Source organism: Lytechinus pictus, chromosome 12 (assembly GCF_037042905.1).
Source record: "Lytechinus pictus isolate F3 Inbred chromosome 12, Lp3.0, whole genome shotgun sequence".
Classification (NCBI taxonomy): Eukaryota; Metazoa; Echinodermata; class Echinoidea; order Temnopleuroida; family Toxopneustidae; genus Lytechinus; species Lytechinus pictus.
The window spans coordinates 29,060,044-29,074,248 of NC_087256.1; the positions used below are offsets into that span (position 1 = coordinate 29,060,044).

General features: G+C 37.4%; 2 protein-coding genes across 7 annotated transcripts in view; one reads left to right on the top strand and one right to left on the bottom strand.

Moving 5' to 3' along the window:
• The window catches only part of LOC129273112 (phospholysine phosphohistidine inorganic pyrophosphate phosphatase-like), a 21,318-nt gene extending 17,951 nt beyond the window's left edge, over nucleotides 1-3,367 (bottom strand). The window contains exon 1 of one of the 6 annotated variants that reach the window (XM_064107187.1): nucleotides 2,568-2,900. Coding sequence is in view for 1 of the 6 variants with exons in the window: in XM_064107186.1 (XP_063963256.1) it covers nucleotides 393-412 (20 nt within the window). In the remaining 5 variants the exon portion in view is untranslated. Of the gene's footprint in view, nucleotides 1-392; nucleotides 467-2,338; nucleotides 2,543-2,567; nucleotides 2,901-3,024; nucleotides 3,106-3,160 lie in introns of those variants that run through there. The other 5 variants (XM_064107189.1, XM_064107188.1, XM_064107190.1 and 2 more) reach the window with 5 other exon arrangements.
• LOC129272379 (beta-1,4-galactosyltransferase 7-like) lies at nucleotides 2,839-13,784 on the top strand. The gene is made up of 6 exons (XM_064107192.1): nucleotides 2,839-2,975; nucleotides 7,484-7,867; nucleotides 9,384-9,615; nucleotides 10,041-10,124; nucleotides 10,798-10,905; nucleotides 12,539-13,784. Exons 2-6 carry the CDS (start codon nucleotides 7,497-7,499, stop codon nucleotides 12,698-12,700), a joined length of 957 nt encoding a protein of 318 aa, XP_063963262.1. The 5' UTR covers nucleotides 2,839-2,975; nucleotides 7,484-7,496; the 3' UTR covers nucleotides 12,701-13,784.
• The last annotated feature ends 421 nt before the right edge of the window (nucleotides 13,785-14,205 follow it).

Sequence of the window (14,205 nt, forward strand, 5' to 3'; positions counted from 1 at the left end):
AAGGTTTGAGGAAAATCAATCAAAGACTCAGAAAGTTATTCTTTTTTGAAATTTTGATTTGTGAAGTGAGCTACCAGCTGTCCTACATTTTATATACTGGTAATATAAAATGTACAAATTTCAATTTTATGATTCATGATGAAATTTTTTTTTCATTCAGGAGCGAATGTGGAATGATTTGTCTGTTAATATGCTGAAGATACAATAAAAAACCATTTTCAAGTTTTTAAGAAAATGGCATTTCATTGATTTTTTATCACACAATATGTGGGGAAGCTCCCCATATATGATATCACAAAAAAAAAATTAAAATTGTAACAACTTCCTTCATCTTTGATGGATTTTCCTCAAATTTTCACGAGTATCTTATTTTTTTCTACTATATAGCTTACTATAAACTTTCCGTTGGCATTAACTTCCTCTTTGAGTGGTTTCAATCTAACAGTGGAAAGAGGGGATTATTGTCAGTCTGTGGAAATTGTTTAATTAGTGGTGGGGACACAACTCTTTCGGAGAAAAAATCAGGGGTGGCAGTGGCGTACCTAGGATTTTCCAATGGGGGACAAGGTCTTCAACCACAAAAAAATTGACAAGGAAAAAAAAGGGTCTAAGTTAAAAGGAGCGGGCCACTCTTGTCACTCGTCAGGGGGACAGGGATACGTACTGTGCATGGGTTGTGACTCGTCAGGGGGGGCAGTCTGCCCCCCCCCCCGGTACGGTAGGTATGCTAATGAGGGGTGATATTCTAGCTTGAACACTGTTGTAGGAATTACTGTATATTGACATTTGGTTTCCTTTAATAGTTATAGTGCAAGATTTGTTATTTAATTCAGCTTTCTTTACAGCATTCTTGATGCTTCTGTTGTCATCCATCTATACATTTGACTTTCAACCAACTTCGCATTCCTTTTCTATTCAGATGTGTTCATTCATCACATTCCCACATCTGATTCTTTTGTTCAACATTCTTATTATGTTATCATCCCATTGTCCCAACATCTTATTCATCTCCATCCTCCATCTCTTATTGGTTATTTTTATGAATTAGACTTTTCCACTTTCAGTTTGCTTCTCCATTCTCTTTAATTTTATTGGTTGATTTGTGTAGATTGAATTATACTAATTTTGTTATGCAATTCTGAGTTTTACTGAGGCAAGGAAGCCCAGAAAATAAAGCAGTTCATCACAGGCAATCATCGAGTAAGGTTGTTCACTTCAATATGTCTCTGTAAATTAGAACTGCTTGCCTACCACTCTGGCCACTCTACAAATTTGAACTTAAAAAATTGACTTGATGAAGTCTGGTAGTGCACTACTTTGTAGTATGAACAAATATTTATGAAAATAGACATGGATGATGAGTGAAACTAAGAAAACAATCTAATAAATCTAACTAATTATATCATTGTATGCTTGACATAAATCCCGGGGGGGGGGGCACTCGACCAAAAAAGTGGTAGGGGTGTGCCGCGGGCGAGACAAAAAACGGGGGCCTTGGAGCGGGCTTATTGTAAAAAGGAGGGTCCTCGGAACGGCTTCGGAACTACAAATGTTTGTGAAAACGGGGGTCCTTGGAACGGGTCGCCTGCGCGCGTGTGCATCCCAATGGAACGGGCATACATAATAATAATAATAATAACTGTTCTCCCAGCGGGCCGCTATTATTATTACCCCGGCTTTAGCTGGGCTGCCTAGGCGCTCAAAGCATTCAAGGAATTTCTTCCTACCGGGTATCCATTCATCTCACCTGGGTTGAGTGCAGCACAGTGTGGATAAATTTCTTGCTGAAGGAAATTACGCCATGGCTGGGATTCGAACCCACGACCCTCTGTTTCAAAGTCCGAAGACTAATCCACTGGGCCACAATGCTCCACATGCATACATGCATGCAGCTAGCACGGCGCATGGGCGCCGGCTGCGCTAGCGCAGAGGCGATGGTCGGACAGCGCTCTCCGGCCGCTTTTCACCAAAATTGCGGCTCATCGTAGCAGATCAATGCGACCGGAACGGCGTAACGGAAAATATGCGAAGCTTTGGAGCGGATATCTTTCTTCTTTTTTCTCGATAAGAAGAAAATGCTATGCTTTGGAGCGGCTTTCTTTATTCTTTTTCTCAATAAGACAAAAATGCTATGCCTTGGAACGGAAATTTGAGTGTAAAAATGGGGGTCCCCTCCGCGGCACATACCCACTATGCATTATATACTGAGTGCCCCCCCCCCCCCCCCCCCCCCGGGCATAAATCTATACTAAAGGCATGGTATTGAGATATTATACCAGTACGTACTCTAAAGAAATGAGAAAATTTTTGACTGCATGCAGTAAAAAAAAATTATCACCATATTTTTTGTGTATATTGTATTGAAGCTTGTCAACAATCAAACCGTGAAACAGACTTGAAGTTGTTGTAGCTTTATTCAACTTGGTCCAACTAATAAGTAACAACTTTTGATTATAAATCAACAACGTCAATAACATTTGCAAGATTGCAAGAGCAAACGTAATGTAAAAATAAACCTAACGTTAGAGGTCTGAATAAATACAGCATGTCACCCAACCAAGACTTACTTTACTTTAGTTACCGTGTAGATGGACTGGAGTCAGCACTATTCAAACTTTATAAACTCAGTCAAACTTCTGTCAGTAAAATATTGGTTGGCCAAGATCTAGTAAAGAGAATAGTGCGGCATGCATCAGACGCTCCGCCCACCTCCGACTCCGAGTGCTCTAGATAACTGCCTGTGAGGACGTACCGGTACGCCGGGGGCGCGGGGGCTCAATCTAATAGCTGTGTGCTGCTAGCTAGCTGCGCTGCAGCTGCAGAAATCCCAGTACCCGTACCGTACACGTGTCACCTGCTGAAATTGAAGCTAAGAAAGGCAGCTCCTGCGGAATAGACTCTCAATTCGTCCAGGAATTGATGTTTTTATAGTAAACTGGGATTCGTGAGGTCATTGTTATCACTTGACACAATTGGTAAGACAATTTGAAAATGTATGAATAGATGGCTGCTCGATTTGCCTACCTTTTTAAACCGCGTTTTTCTCCACCAGTTTTTTTTTTCAATCTGCATGCATGAGAGTCAACATGTGGGACTGTACTAGTTATGTGTAAACGTAAGGAACCGGGAAGCGAGGGGGGGGGGCAATATAAATACTAACCTCGTACTAGTGTGAGTGGGGGGGGGGAGGGTGGGGGTTGGTTGGGAAGTGGTAGCCCCAAATGCTTCAGCCCTCAGCAGCTGGCAGCCTCGGCCCGGGCGTAGACCAAAAGCTTCAGTCTCTGTAAAGACGGTATTTTAGTTGTTCCGCTGAAGTTCTGAACTGCGTTGGCTCAAAACTTCAATCAAAAGGCAATGGGGATTATACTTAGACTTAGTAAAATGTCAGAAATTGTTGAATAAATCCCCAGAAACGACGGTTATTCCTGTCTACCTCGGGCGCTAATGCAGTTTCGGCCATTCCATGTTTTTGGGAACTGCCCAGGACCAAAATCCAGTTAAAACCAATTAGGGCAAAACCAATTGAAACCAGTTGGCCAACTGGTTTCAATAGGGAAATTGGAACAACTGGTTCCAATTGAAAACCAGTTGCCAATTGGTTCCAGTTAAAACCAACTGGTTCCAATTGAAAACCAGTTGCCAATTGGTTCCAGTTAAAACCAATTGGGCAACTGGAATCAGTTGGCAATTGGTGTCAATTGGTTCCAGTTGTTCCAATTTCCCTATTAAAACCAATTGAATCCAATTGGAGGCAACTGGTTTCAATTGGTTCCAGTTGAAACCAATTGGAGGCAACTGGTTTCAACTGGAACCAGTTGAAACCAATTGGTTTCCAACTGGATCCAATTGGAACTAATTGGAATGAACTTAATTAGTTACAAATTAATTAGCATTTGCACTAACTATTGCTCATGTGCCAACACAGAAGCAGTATTATATGTCAATTAATACCAATGTAAAGGGCATTGATAAAATACAGACTTTCATATGTATATATTATATGGAAGATCTTCAAATATATGTATTTTTATTTGATGTAATTTGGTAACAGTTAGTGGTGTACTAATTATCCTTTAATCTGTTTTAATTATAATCTATAACATTTATGAACATGGTTTTCACTGCTAAGTATTCTAAATACTTATCTTTAAAAAGTGTGGCACAGGAAATTGAAAAGAATTAAATAGATCCATTGTTAATGATGATGAATCTCATAAAACATTAATCTGTGCACACTGGCAGATAATATGCAAATTAACTGGTTTCAATTGGATCCAGTTGGGTAACTGGAAAATTTCCAATTGGAAACCAATTGGAAACCAATTGGAAATCATTTCCAGTTACCCAACTGGTTCCAGTTTTATTTCCAGTTACCCAACTGGTACCGATTAGAATTCATTTCCAGTTACCCATCTTTCCAGTTAGAAGTCATCTCCAGTTACCCAATTGGTACCAGTTAGGATTTCCAGTTACACAACTGCATGGTTCAAGTTAGGATTTCCAGTTACCCAACCGGTTCCAGTTAGAAATCATTTCCAGTTGGAAGTCATTTCCAGTTACCCAACTGGTTCCAGTTGGGATTTTCAGTTACTCAACTGGTTCCAGTTAGAAATCATTTCCAATTGGAAGTCATTTCCAGTTACCCAACTGGTTCCAGTTAGGATTTCCAGTTACCCAACTGGTTCCAGTTAGGATTTCCAGTTACCCAACTGGTTCCATGCAGTTAGAAATCATTTCCAGTTCGAAGTCATTTCCAGTTCGAAGTCATTTCCAGTTACCCAACTGGTTCCAGTTGCCCAACTGGTTCCAGTTAGGATTTCCAGTTGCCCAACTGGTTCCAGTTGGGATTTCCAGTTACTCAACTGGTTCCAGTTAGAAATCATTTCCAATTGGAAGTCATTTCCAGTTACCCAACTGGTTCCAGTTAGGATTTCCAGTTGCCCAACTGGTTTCAATTGGTTTCAACTGGAAATTGTTAAATTCCAGTTAAAACCAATTGAAACCAGTTAAAACCAATTGAAACCAATTGAAACCAGTTGGAAATCCAACTGGTTTCAATTGGATTTTGGTCCTGGGTGGTCACCAAATCGAATTTTTACCTCCTTTCAGTTCAGTACGATAAAAGAAACTCGGCTTTGGCGATTTGGAAAAGAATTGATGACGTGAAACAAAGCAAAGCCAAAGGCTTTGTTTTCGATGCGAAGCTCCCCTCTTTTCTCATGCGATTTTTATCGGGCTTCAAATAATAATTGCCATGGGTGGACAAGTTTTCAGATAACATCGACGATTCCGCAGAATTTTATTTTTTGTAATTATATCCATCTACCCCGCATTTCCCTGCTCAAGACCACTCTGCCACTTTCACAATGTTGACAAAAAAATTACAAATTTGATTCACTAAATAAATCACAAACAAGATATATATGGGGATGATCTTCACTTTAACAAACTCTAAGTCTAATTATCTACCCGTGAAAATGGGGACCAGCATATCTGGTTCCCATTTTCACGAGTAGATAAAGACAGTTTATTGGTGAGAATCATCACTGACGAAAAAAATCTCATTATGTCTTTATATCTACTCTTCAAAATGGGAACCAGCTATGGAAAATCCTCCTGAATTGTACTGGGACAGCACCCGTTCCAAGGCAGAGGGCCGCCAAACTGTGAAAAAGGGAACCAGTACAATTCAGGAGGATTTTCCACAGCTGGTTCCCATTTTGAAGAGTAGATATAATTGTGTCTATCACCTTCATCTGTTGATGAATTACTGGCAATCCTTAATGCGAGCGGTTTCCTTATATCTGTATATACGGCGTTACTTAGAGACCTGGGCCTGGGCATGTTCCGTTTTCCCAAAGTATATGGGGGTGGAGTTGAGAGGTGTTGTGAACAGGTGAAATATAGAATAACAGGGGATTTTATTGGAACTGTATAATCTCTATGGGTAGGATTATACTATAGTAGTCAATTGGATTCCATAGATCACACAGGTTGGAGACGATTAATACATTTCGTGTATGACAACGGTCATAATTTAATTATACATCATGCAGTATTTGTACAGGTTATCACAATTAACACCATCACCAATTACCCAGAATTGTATTTGCATTAGAAATTAAGCGAGCAGTATTCATTTCCAAACCTTTTCTTGATTCAGCCCAGTTGGAGAGGAGCGCAGGGAGTTCTTCGTCCGACTCCGACCTCAGCCAGCGTGATGTGATCACTGCGAAACTGCTATTTATAGTCTCCGAGAGCTGCCTTACGCAGTGCGTTGCATCCAACGACCATTGAGTTCTAGCGCGCCAAAAGCTCTAGCGCCATCTACGTTTAATGCATTATAACCAAAACTGTAGCGGACTGGTTTGCTACAGCAGTTTACTATAAAGAATTATCTCGTCAGAATCATCACTGATGAAATAAATCTCATCAGTAATCTGTCTTTATCTACTCGTTGAAATGGGAACTAGCGTGTACAACTCTATGGAGAATTTTCCATGCTGGTTCCCATTTTAGCGAGTAGAGTAAACTGGTTGAAATGGGAACCAGCGTGTACAACTCTATGGGGAGTTTTCCATGCTGGTTCTCATTTTAGCGAGTAGAGAAAAGACAGCGACAAAATCAATCTTTCTGATCAGCTCTTTGAAGGATTAGATTTATTTAAAATTAGCGCGCCAGCTGCGGTGACGTGAAGCAGTGAGCTGAGCAAGCTCGAAAAGATAGGTAGGTCATGTCTTATCGCTGATGTGGTTTACGGTACACCATGTGGAGTATTATAGAAAACAGTGGATAGAAGAAGAAAAAAGAAAAAGAAATGGATAGGCGAGAAAGTGGAAATTTGAGAGTAGAGTAATCCTTCTTGAATGTAGTCCTGAAAAGGACTGTAAACCAGAAGAGATTGATGAGTTGAAACAGCTGGAGTAGTAGGATGGATGAGGAGATGCTGGCTTGAGTCAGGGAGTAGAGATGATGAGCAGAAGCAGTAGAGAGACTCGACGTTTCGGGCAGATTGACTGTCTGTCTTCAGAAAAATATATGTGAAGTTTTGGAGCGGATTTCTTTCTTCTTTTTTCTCGATAAGAAGAAAATGCTATGCTTTGGAGCGGCTTTCTTTGTTCTTTTACTCAAGACAAAAATGCTATGCCTTGGAATGTAAATTTGAGTGTAAAAATGGGGGTCCCCTCCGCGGCACATACCCTTATGCATTATATACTGAAGTATGGGATTGATAAGATTGAAATTTTGAATGATATTTCTTTTTAGAGTTGATTTTAAGGATTATAAAGTGGAGCAAGATTTGATATTGTCTGCAAGATTATTCCAAATGTCTGGTTTATATAAGCAATGCCACAATTTATTTACTTACTGAACAGGAGACAGCCCAACTCCCCTTTTTGTTGTTGATCTAATGACAGTTTGACAATTCTAACCCTTATAGTCTTTAACCAAGTACCAAGTATATCTTTTTTTTTACCTTTAGGTAATGTTCATCAATGGCTTTCAGACGTCTATCTCTCACCAGACTCATCCTCTTCCTCATTGTGATATTAATCTTGCTCGTTGCCAACTTGTTAATGCGGAAACATTGTGACTGCTACGAATTAGACCAAATGGCACTCAAGATCCAAGGCTTGAAACAACAGGTCGGGGTCCAAGAAGAACAACTCAAGCAACGCCGGAGACAAGACGATGACGATACTGAAGAAGATAATCTTTCATGGGGACCTCATAAATTGGCGGTCATTGTGCCATTCAGGGAACGTTTTGAGGAACTCATGGAGTTTGTACCGTACATGCACAAGTTTTTAGACATGCAAAAAATTCGGCATCATATCTATATTGTCAATCAGATGGACAATTTTAGGTAAGTTTGGGCAAGACTTCCATCTGTCCCCTCCACTAAAATTGAGAAAAAATATATAGACAAGGTTTATTCCGTAATGGTAGATAGAGATTTAGGATGGAAAAGTTGGATACATACAAACCTATGACTTCATTCTGTCAAATTATTGAGTGTGTAATTGCCAATGTCATCGGTTTATTTAGTCAGAAAAAGAAATCCACGATACTCTTGGAGACTAGACTTGTCTTAATATCGGCTTATGAAACTATAATTACTTTGAAACCCACGGCATTCAGCAATTCCTGCGTGAGTAAAGCGGCAGATTGGAGATGCCTCGTTCTGCAGTAAGAGGTTAGAATTTTCTTAGAATCTTAGGCCAACCGGAAGTAAGAAAAAAAAAAAAAAAGGGGGTTTTGCTGTATATTTTTTTTAATTAGTGGAGGGGCCATTTGGAAGTCTTTCCTAAGTACAGGTCATTGCAATTGTGTTTGGGTTCAGTAAAAAGATCAACTAGTGAAACTTTGGATTGATAGTCTGACTAATGAAGTAACGTTTCAGTGCATTTATTATTTTCATGCCTATAAATCTTTTTTTTTTTTTTGGGGGGGGGGGCAATCGTACCTTCAGAATAATTTACCTTATTCTGTTGTCCAATTACCAACCTTAGAAATGCAAAGCCTATTTCATTTTTGAATTAATGAACCTTTAGATTTAATTATAATGCCACAAATGTGAGGATGAACAAACCTTTCTTTAATTCATTTCAGCACAGTTGAGGTTTATCTTGTTATTTTGGGAATACCAACCTTTGACTAATGAACCTTCAGAATCATAATGGCAAGCATATACCTCTATGATCATAATGATAGTAACTTTGATAAGCTTCTCTAAAGTATGACTTAAAGGGATGCTCCGGGTTGAAAAAAATATGATATAAACAGATAAAGAAAAATCAGACAAACAAAATATTGAAAATTTGATCAAAATTGGACAAGGAATAAAAAAGTTATGGCATTTTAAAGATTTGCATTATTCCGGTGAAACAGTTCTTGGCAATTCTTCATGAATATTCAATGAGTAAATTGATGATGTCATATCCCCAACTGTTCTTTTGTATTTTATTATGAAATTAGGTTTATTCAAATTTTTTCTACCAAGAACTGAAAAGCTTGGATCGACAACCGATTTAGTGCATTAGATATTCATTGCTACAACTTATTTCATTATAAAAGAGACACAATATTCACACAGTATGTATATAGAAATGAAACCATTAATATGATTTGATGTATAAGAAAAAGGAAAGTGGGGATGTGACATCATCAGCCCACCTAATGAATATTCATGATGTGCATATAATTATTTTCACAAAATATTGCTAAACTTTAAAATTCAATAACTTCTTTATTTGTTATCCGATTTTGATGAAATTTTTAGCATTTTGCTCTGTGAATTTCACTTTGTTTATTTAAATATATATATTCTAAGCCCGGAGTACCCCTTTGATATATTTTGATTTATAATCTTTGTTTTTCAGATTCAACAGAGCAGCTTTGATCAATGTAGGTTTCCTGCATAGCAAGGAGTCCTGTGATTACATGGTGATGCACGATGTTGACCTTCTACCTCGTAACCGTGACCTCAGCTACCATTATGAGAGGATTGTCAAAGGTCCTCACCACATAGCAGCACCAGAGATCCATCCAAGATACCATTATAAGACCTTTATAGGAGGTATACTCATGCTTCAGAGAGAACATTATCTAGAGGTAAGTCGCCTTGCCTCCTGACATATTTAAATTCTTCTGTTTAACAGAGGAGCGTTTCGGTCTGGTGGTTCTGAATTTCATCTTTGAAACAGAGGGTCATGAGTTCAAATCCTAGCCACTCTTGTCATTTCCTTCAGCAAAAATTTGACCCTTATTGTGCTGCACTCAATCCAGGTGAGGTGAATGGATACCTGGCAGGATTAATTTCTTATGCGCATTTAAGTAGTTGGAGCCAAAGATTCAGTAATAAATGGTGTTCCATTGAAATTTGATTAAGCAAGTTGATAATTGGTGCCTCATACATGTAGATGTTATTGCTATATATTAGGTTTGTTATTGTTTTCAATTACAAAACCCTCTTGCTGCTCAAGTTTTCTATTTTCCATATTTTAGAATTACATCATTTAATGTACGTTTTTTTTCAGGTGAATGGAATGTCAAACAAATTTTGGGGCTGGGGCAGAGAGGATGATGAATTTTACCATCGACTCGTGAAAGTCAATTTAGATGTAAGTACAATCATGCTCTTTCACACGGTGACCAAATAGTCCCAATTTGCACTTGTCATACTATACATGTATGTGCCACAAACATTCATTATCATGGCAGGCCTTGCAGGTCTCCCTACTAGGGCCTATAGCATGCCACTGTGAGTGCAAATTGAAAATGAAAGAGATATTGAACTGAACGATGAATCTCAAAAACGTGGAAGAATTGGGGTAGTAGATTTACAAGTGTGATCCCAGGAAAACAAGTGTTTATTTAAACAAGATTCTTAATCACCTTGAAAATAGAAACACAATGATTAATGCAGGGAGTTGGTTGACCAATATCTCAGGATTAATACGAAGGGGTGACGTTACAATGAGGACGAAAGTTGCACACATGTAAAACATGCATTGTGAAATGCATAAATTGAAGTTATAGAGCCGAAATAGTTGATCAAATTCAATTTGAAACCTCAAAATTGTCATTTTCATGTAATACAAATTTGCCCATTTTTAACTTCAAAATATTTTCCATCTGTATCCATCCCCCATACATGTATATAAAGTCATAAAAGAAAATGCAGCATTGAAAGAAAAATGTTAATATTGCAAGTTTTTGAAGAATAAAACTAAGCAGATCAAACAAGACTACAAATGAATCATTGACATGAATGAATGAATATTATAATTGCAGATAAGTAAACCAGAAGGAATTAAGACTGGACCGGAAGATACTTTCTATCACATCCATGACAGTAAGAAGAGGAAACGAGATATGGTCAGAATACAAAATCAGAAGCAGGCAAGTTTATCTTTTCTTGAATTCCTTTCTTTCATGCAGTGACTTGAATATCTAATGTTGATAAAAATAAGGTAAAAATGTTATGATTATTTTTCGTACCTATTAAAATTATGCTGTAGGCTATAAAAAACGTGTATTTTTCTACAGACCCCAGTCTGCACATATAGTGTATATGGGTTCAATCTCCAATAGGGTAAAAAGCTAAAGGACAAGTCCACTCCAACAAGAAGTTGATTCGAGTAAAAAGAGAAAAATCAAACAAGCCTAACACAGAAAATTTCATCAAAATCGGATGTAAAATAAGAAAGTTATGACATTTTAAAGTTTCACTTAATTTCACAAAACAGTTATATTCACATCCTTGTCATTATACAAATGAGGAGACTGATGACATCACTCACTCACTATTTCTTATGTATTTTATTATATGAAATATGAAATATTCAAATTTTCTCCCTGTTGTCCAGTGAACCAATGATTAATTCCTCCGTGAACATGTGGAATTAGCATTGTTCATTGCTATATTGATTTGTTTATGTATTGATTGTTTCTTAATGTTCATATAATATTGTATGTTGTATATTTTTTAATGGATGTGAATAAAGTGAATTGAATTGAATTGAATATATGGTTCAATCAAGTTGATCCTTATTGTCGAATCTTAAAAAAAAGAAATAGTGTATAATTCAAACAATAAAAAAAACAAAAGAAAAAGTGAGTGAGGGACATCATCAACTGTCTCCTTTGCACGTCACTAAGTTGTGCATATCACTGTTTTGTGAGAAATAAGCGAAACTTTAAATTATAACTTTCTTATTTCACATCCGATTTTGATGAAATTTTCAGCATAATGCTTGTTTGATTTTTCTCTATTTATTCAAATCAACATTTTACTGGGGTGGACTTTACCTTTAAGGTCTCTCTTGGTGAATGGTTGGTTACTTAAACCAGAAAGCAAATTTTAGAGCCAAAACATTTAACCTGGAGAGTGTCTCATAAATATTAGTTTAGTTTATTCAAAATTTCAACAAAACGAGATGAATAAGTACAATAAAATGTAACAATACATTGGCAAAATATGCAACATGAACTGGTCTGACAACTTTCCTTGATATGGATTGAAAGGCTCAGTTGCTATGGTAACTGTCAGATAAAACATCCGCCGAGACCTTCAAAAGGTCATCATATATTTTTATCATCATTAAAAAAAATATATTTGAGCAAGATGATACAACACACACTAGACGTCCAATACAATGAATTTGAGCAGAGAAAATAATTAACACATTTGTCTTTTTCTTTGGCTATCTCTTTTTAAATTTGTTCTATTATTAAATGAGTTTCTTTTGTATCGATACATGTATGACTTAGATGATGTTTGAAGGTTTGCATGGTGGTATAAGAAATCACGGAAGAGGTTTACGGTACCGTAAACCTCTTCCGTGAATTTATGACTTGGTTAGATTTGTATGTTTATTTTTATTGCTCATTGAGTTGTATTTCTGTTACTAGTGATTTGTGTGTTAAAAGTAAAAAGAAATTAAATAAGATAAATATTATTTCATAAGATAAATAAATGTAATAAGTAAATCTAATGTAATTAATTTTAAAATTGGTATTAATTCCATTGCAGGAACAATTTAAGAAGGATCTGGAAACTGGCGTGGACAACATAGATTACAAACTGATGAGCCAGCAGACATTGAAGATTGAGGGATCCAGCTGTACTATACTTCATGTATCTTTAAAATGTGACAAAGAATCAACACCTTGGTGTGAACACGAAGCCAGGTAGCACATAGATGATGCAAAAGCAGACATTCCTAGACAGTAGAAGCAACTTGACGGTACTACCCCTTTTCACGTTTCTCAGAAGTGATGTGGATTTGATTGAGTGGGAAGGGCACAAAGCTTCTGAAAGCCTGCTGTTTCTCACACAATATCTGAAATTAAACTTTGCTGTTTCAGGTCAAGTGTAGCAGTGGGCCAGTAACTCACTGCTGGTGAAACTACGATGCTTGTGACAAGTCTGAAACTTGTTAGCTCCCCAAGGAGACCAGTTGGGTGTTTACCTAGCAGGGATGAAATTCACAAGGGCTGTGGGGATATTGGCCCCCAACATGTTTCGAAATCGCCAGAAGAATTTGCAAAACAACCTCTATAAAAAACAATTGTGTTTATAAGGGCAGAAGGTACTTTAGAGTAAACAGAAACAGAAAAAATAGCCCCAATTCTAAAAGTATATTTTTTATTGTCTCTCGGTAGCAGTGTCAATCACCCAGAATAGAATTCATTGAAGACCAACATACCTATATTCCATGGATTTCTTCATTTTTGGTAAAGTCATTATCTGACCAAGCAGCTCTTTTCAAGTTTCTGATGCTATTCTGAAATTGTAGCCCTTTTTGTTTGGAACAAAAAATATGTGCTTACACAAATTACAATATTTTCTTCATCATATTGGACTCCTTCATATCAAGGGTAGTAAAGATTGATATTTTGATTGCCAATTATTGTCTCTACAACGAAATTGAAATTTCATGGGGATATTATGTATATTTATTAGCCAAATTTGGACATTCTATTTTATACAAGAGGGTTTTGTCATTGCTATCTATGCAATTATTTATTTACTGCAACTCTGTTTTGCAACTCAGTTTATAAGACAAACAAAGACCATTTCCATCTCATTTTTCAGTACCTTTATGTAAAAATATAGATGTACCATACAACATGTCTTATACTTCTCAATTCCCCACAATCACAATACAGTGTAAGAAAAAAAAATGTAAAAAAAAATATTTCATTCCTTATAGTTATAATTTGATTCTGCAGAGGTGCTAACAGATGTTATGCAAAAAAATGTATTTTTTATTGACAAAGAAAGGAAAAACAGGTTGTGAAATCATTGTTTGGAAGTCTCTCTCCCTGAACATACTGTAATTGTATCAAGTTTTTACATGTCTAAAGGCCACCGCACACCTTACGACCCGACTGGTCTGCGACTGGCTTGCGACTGAGTGAGGGGAGATGAATCGCAAGGTAGTCATAAGCCTCGACACCGCACACCTTGCGATCCGATCTGCGACTCACGCATGCGCTTTTTGCTTTTTGGCATAGCAACTGAGAAAGTGCGCTTAATTACTACTGCGTATGCGCGTTGTTTATCATTTACGCGTCGTGCAACTCTGCTGTCTGATTTGCTGGAAGTTGGATTGAGCTTGCGATCCAGTCATAAGGATTCGACATGTTAAATCCTTCCGATTTTCCTTGCAACTTGTCTCTGACCGGTCTGCGACG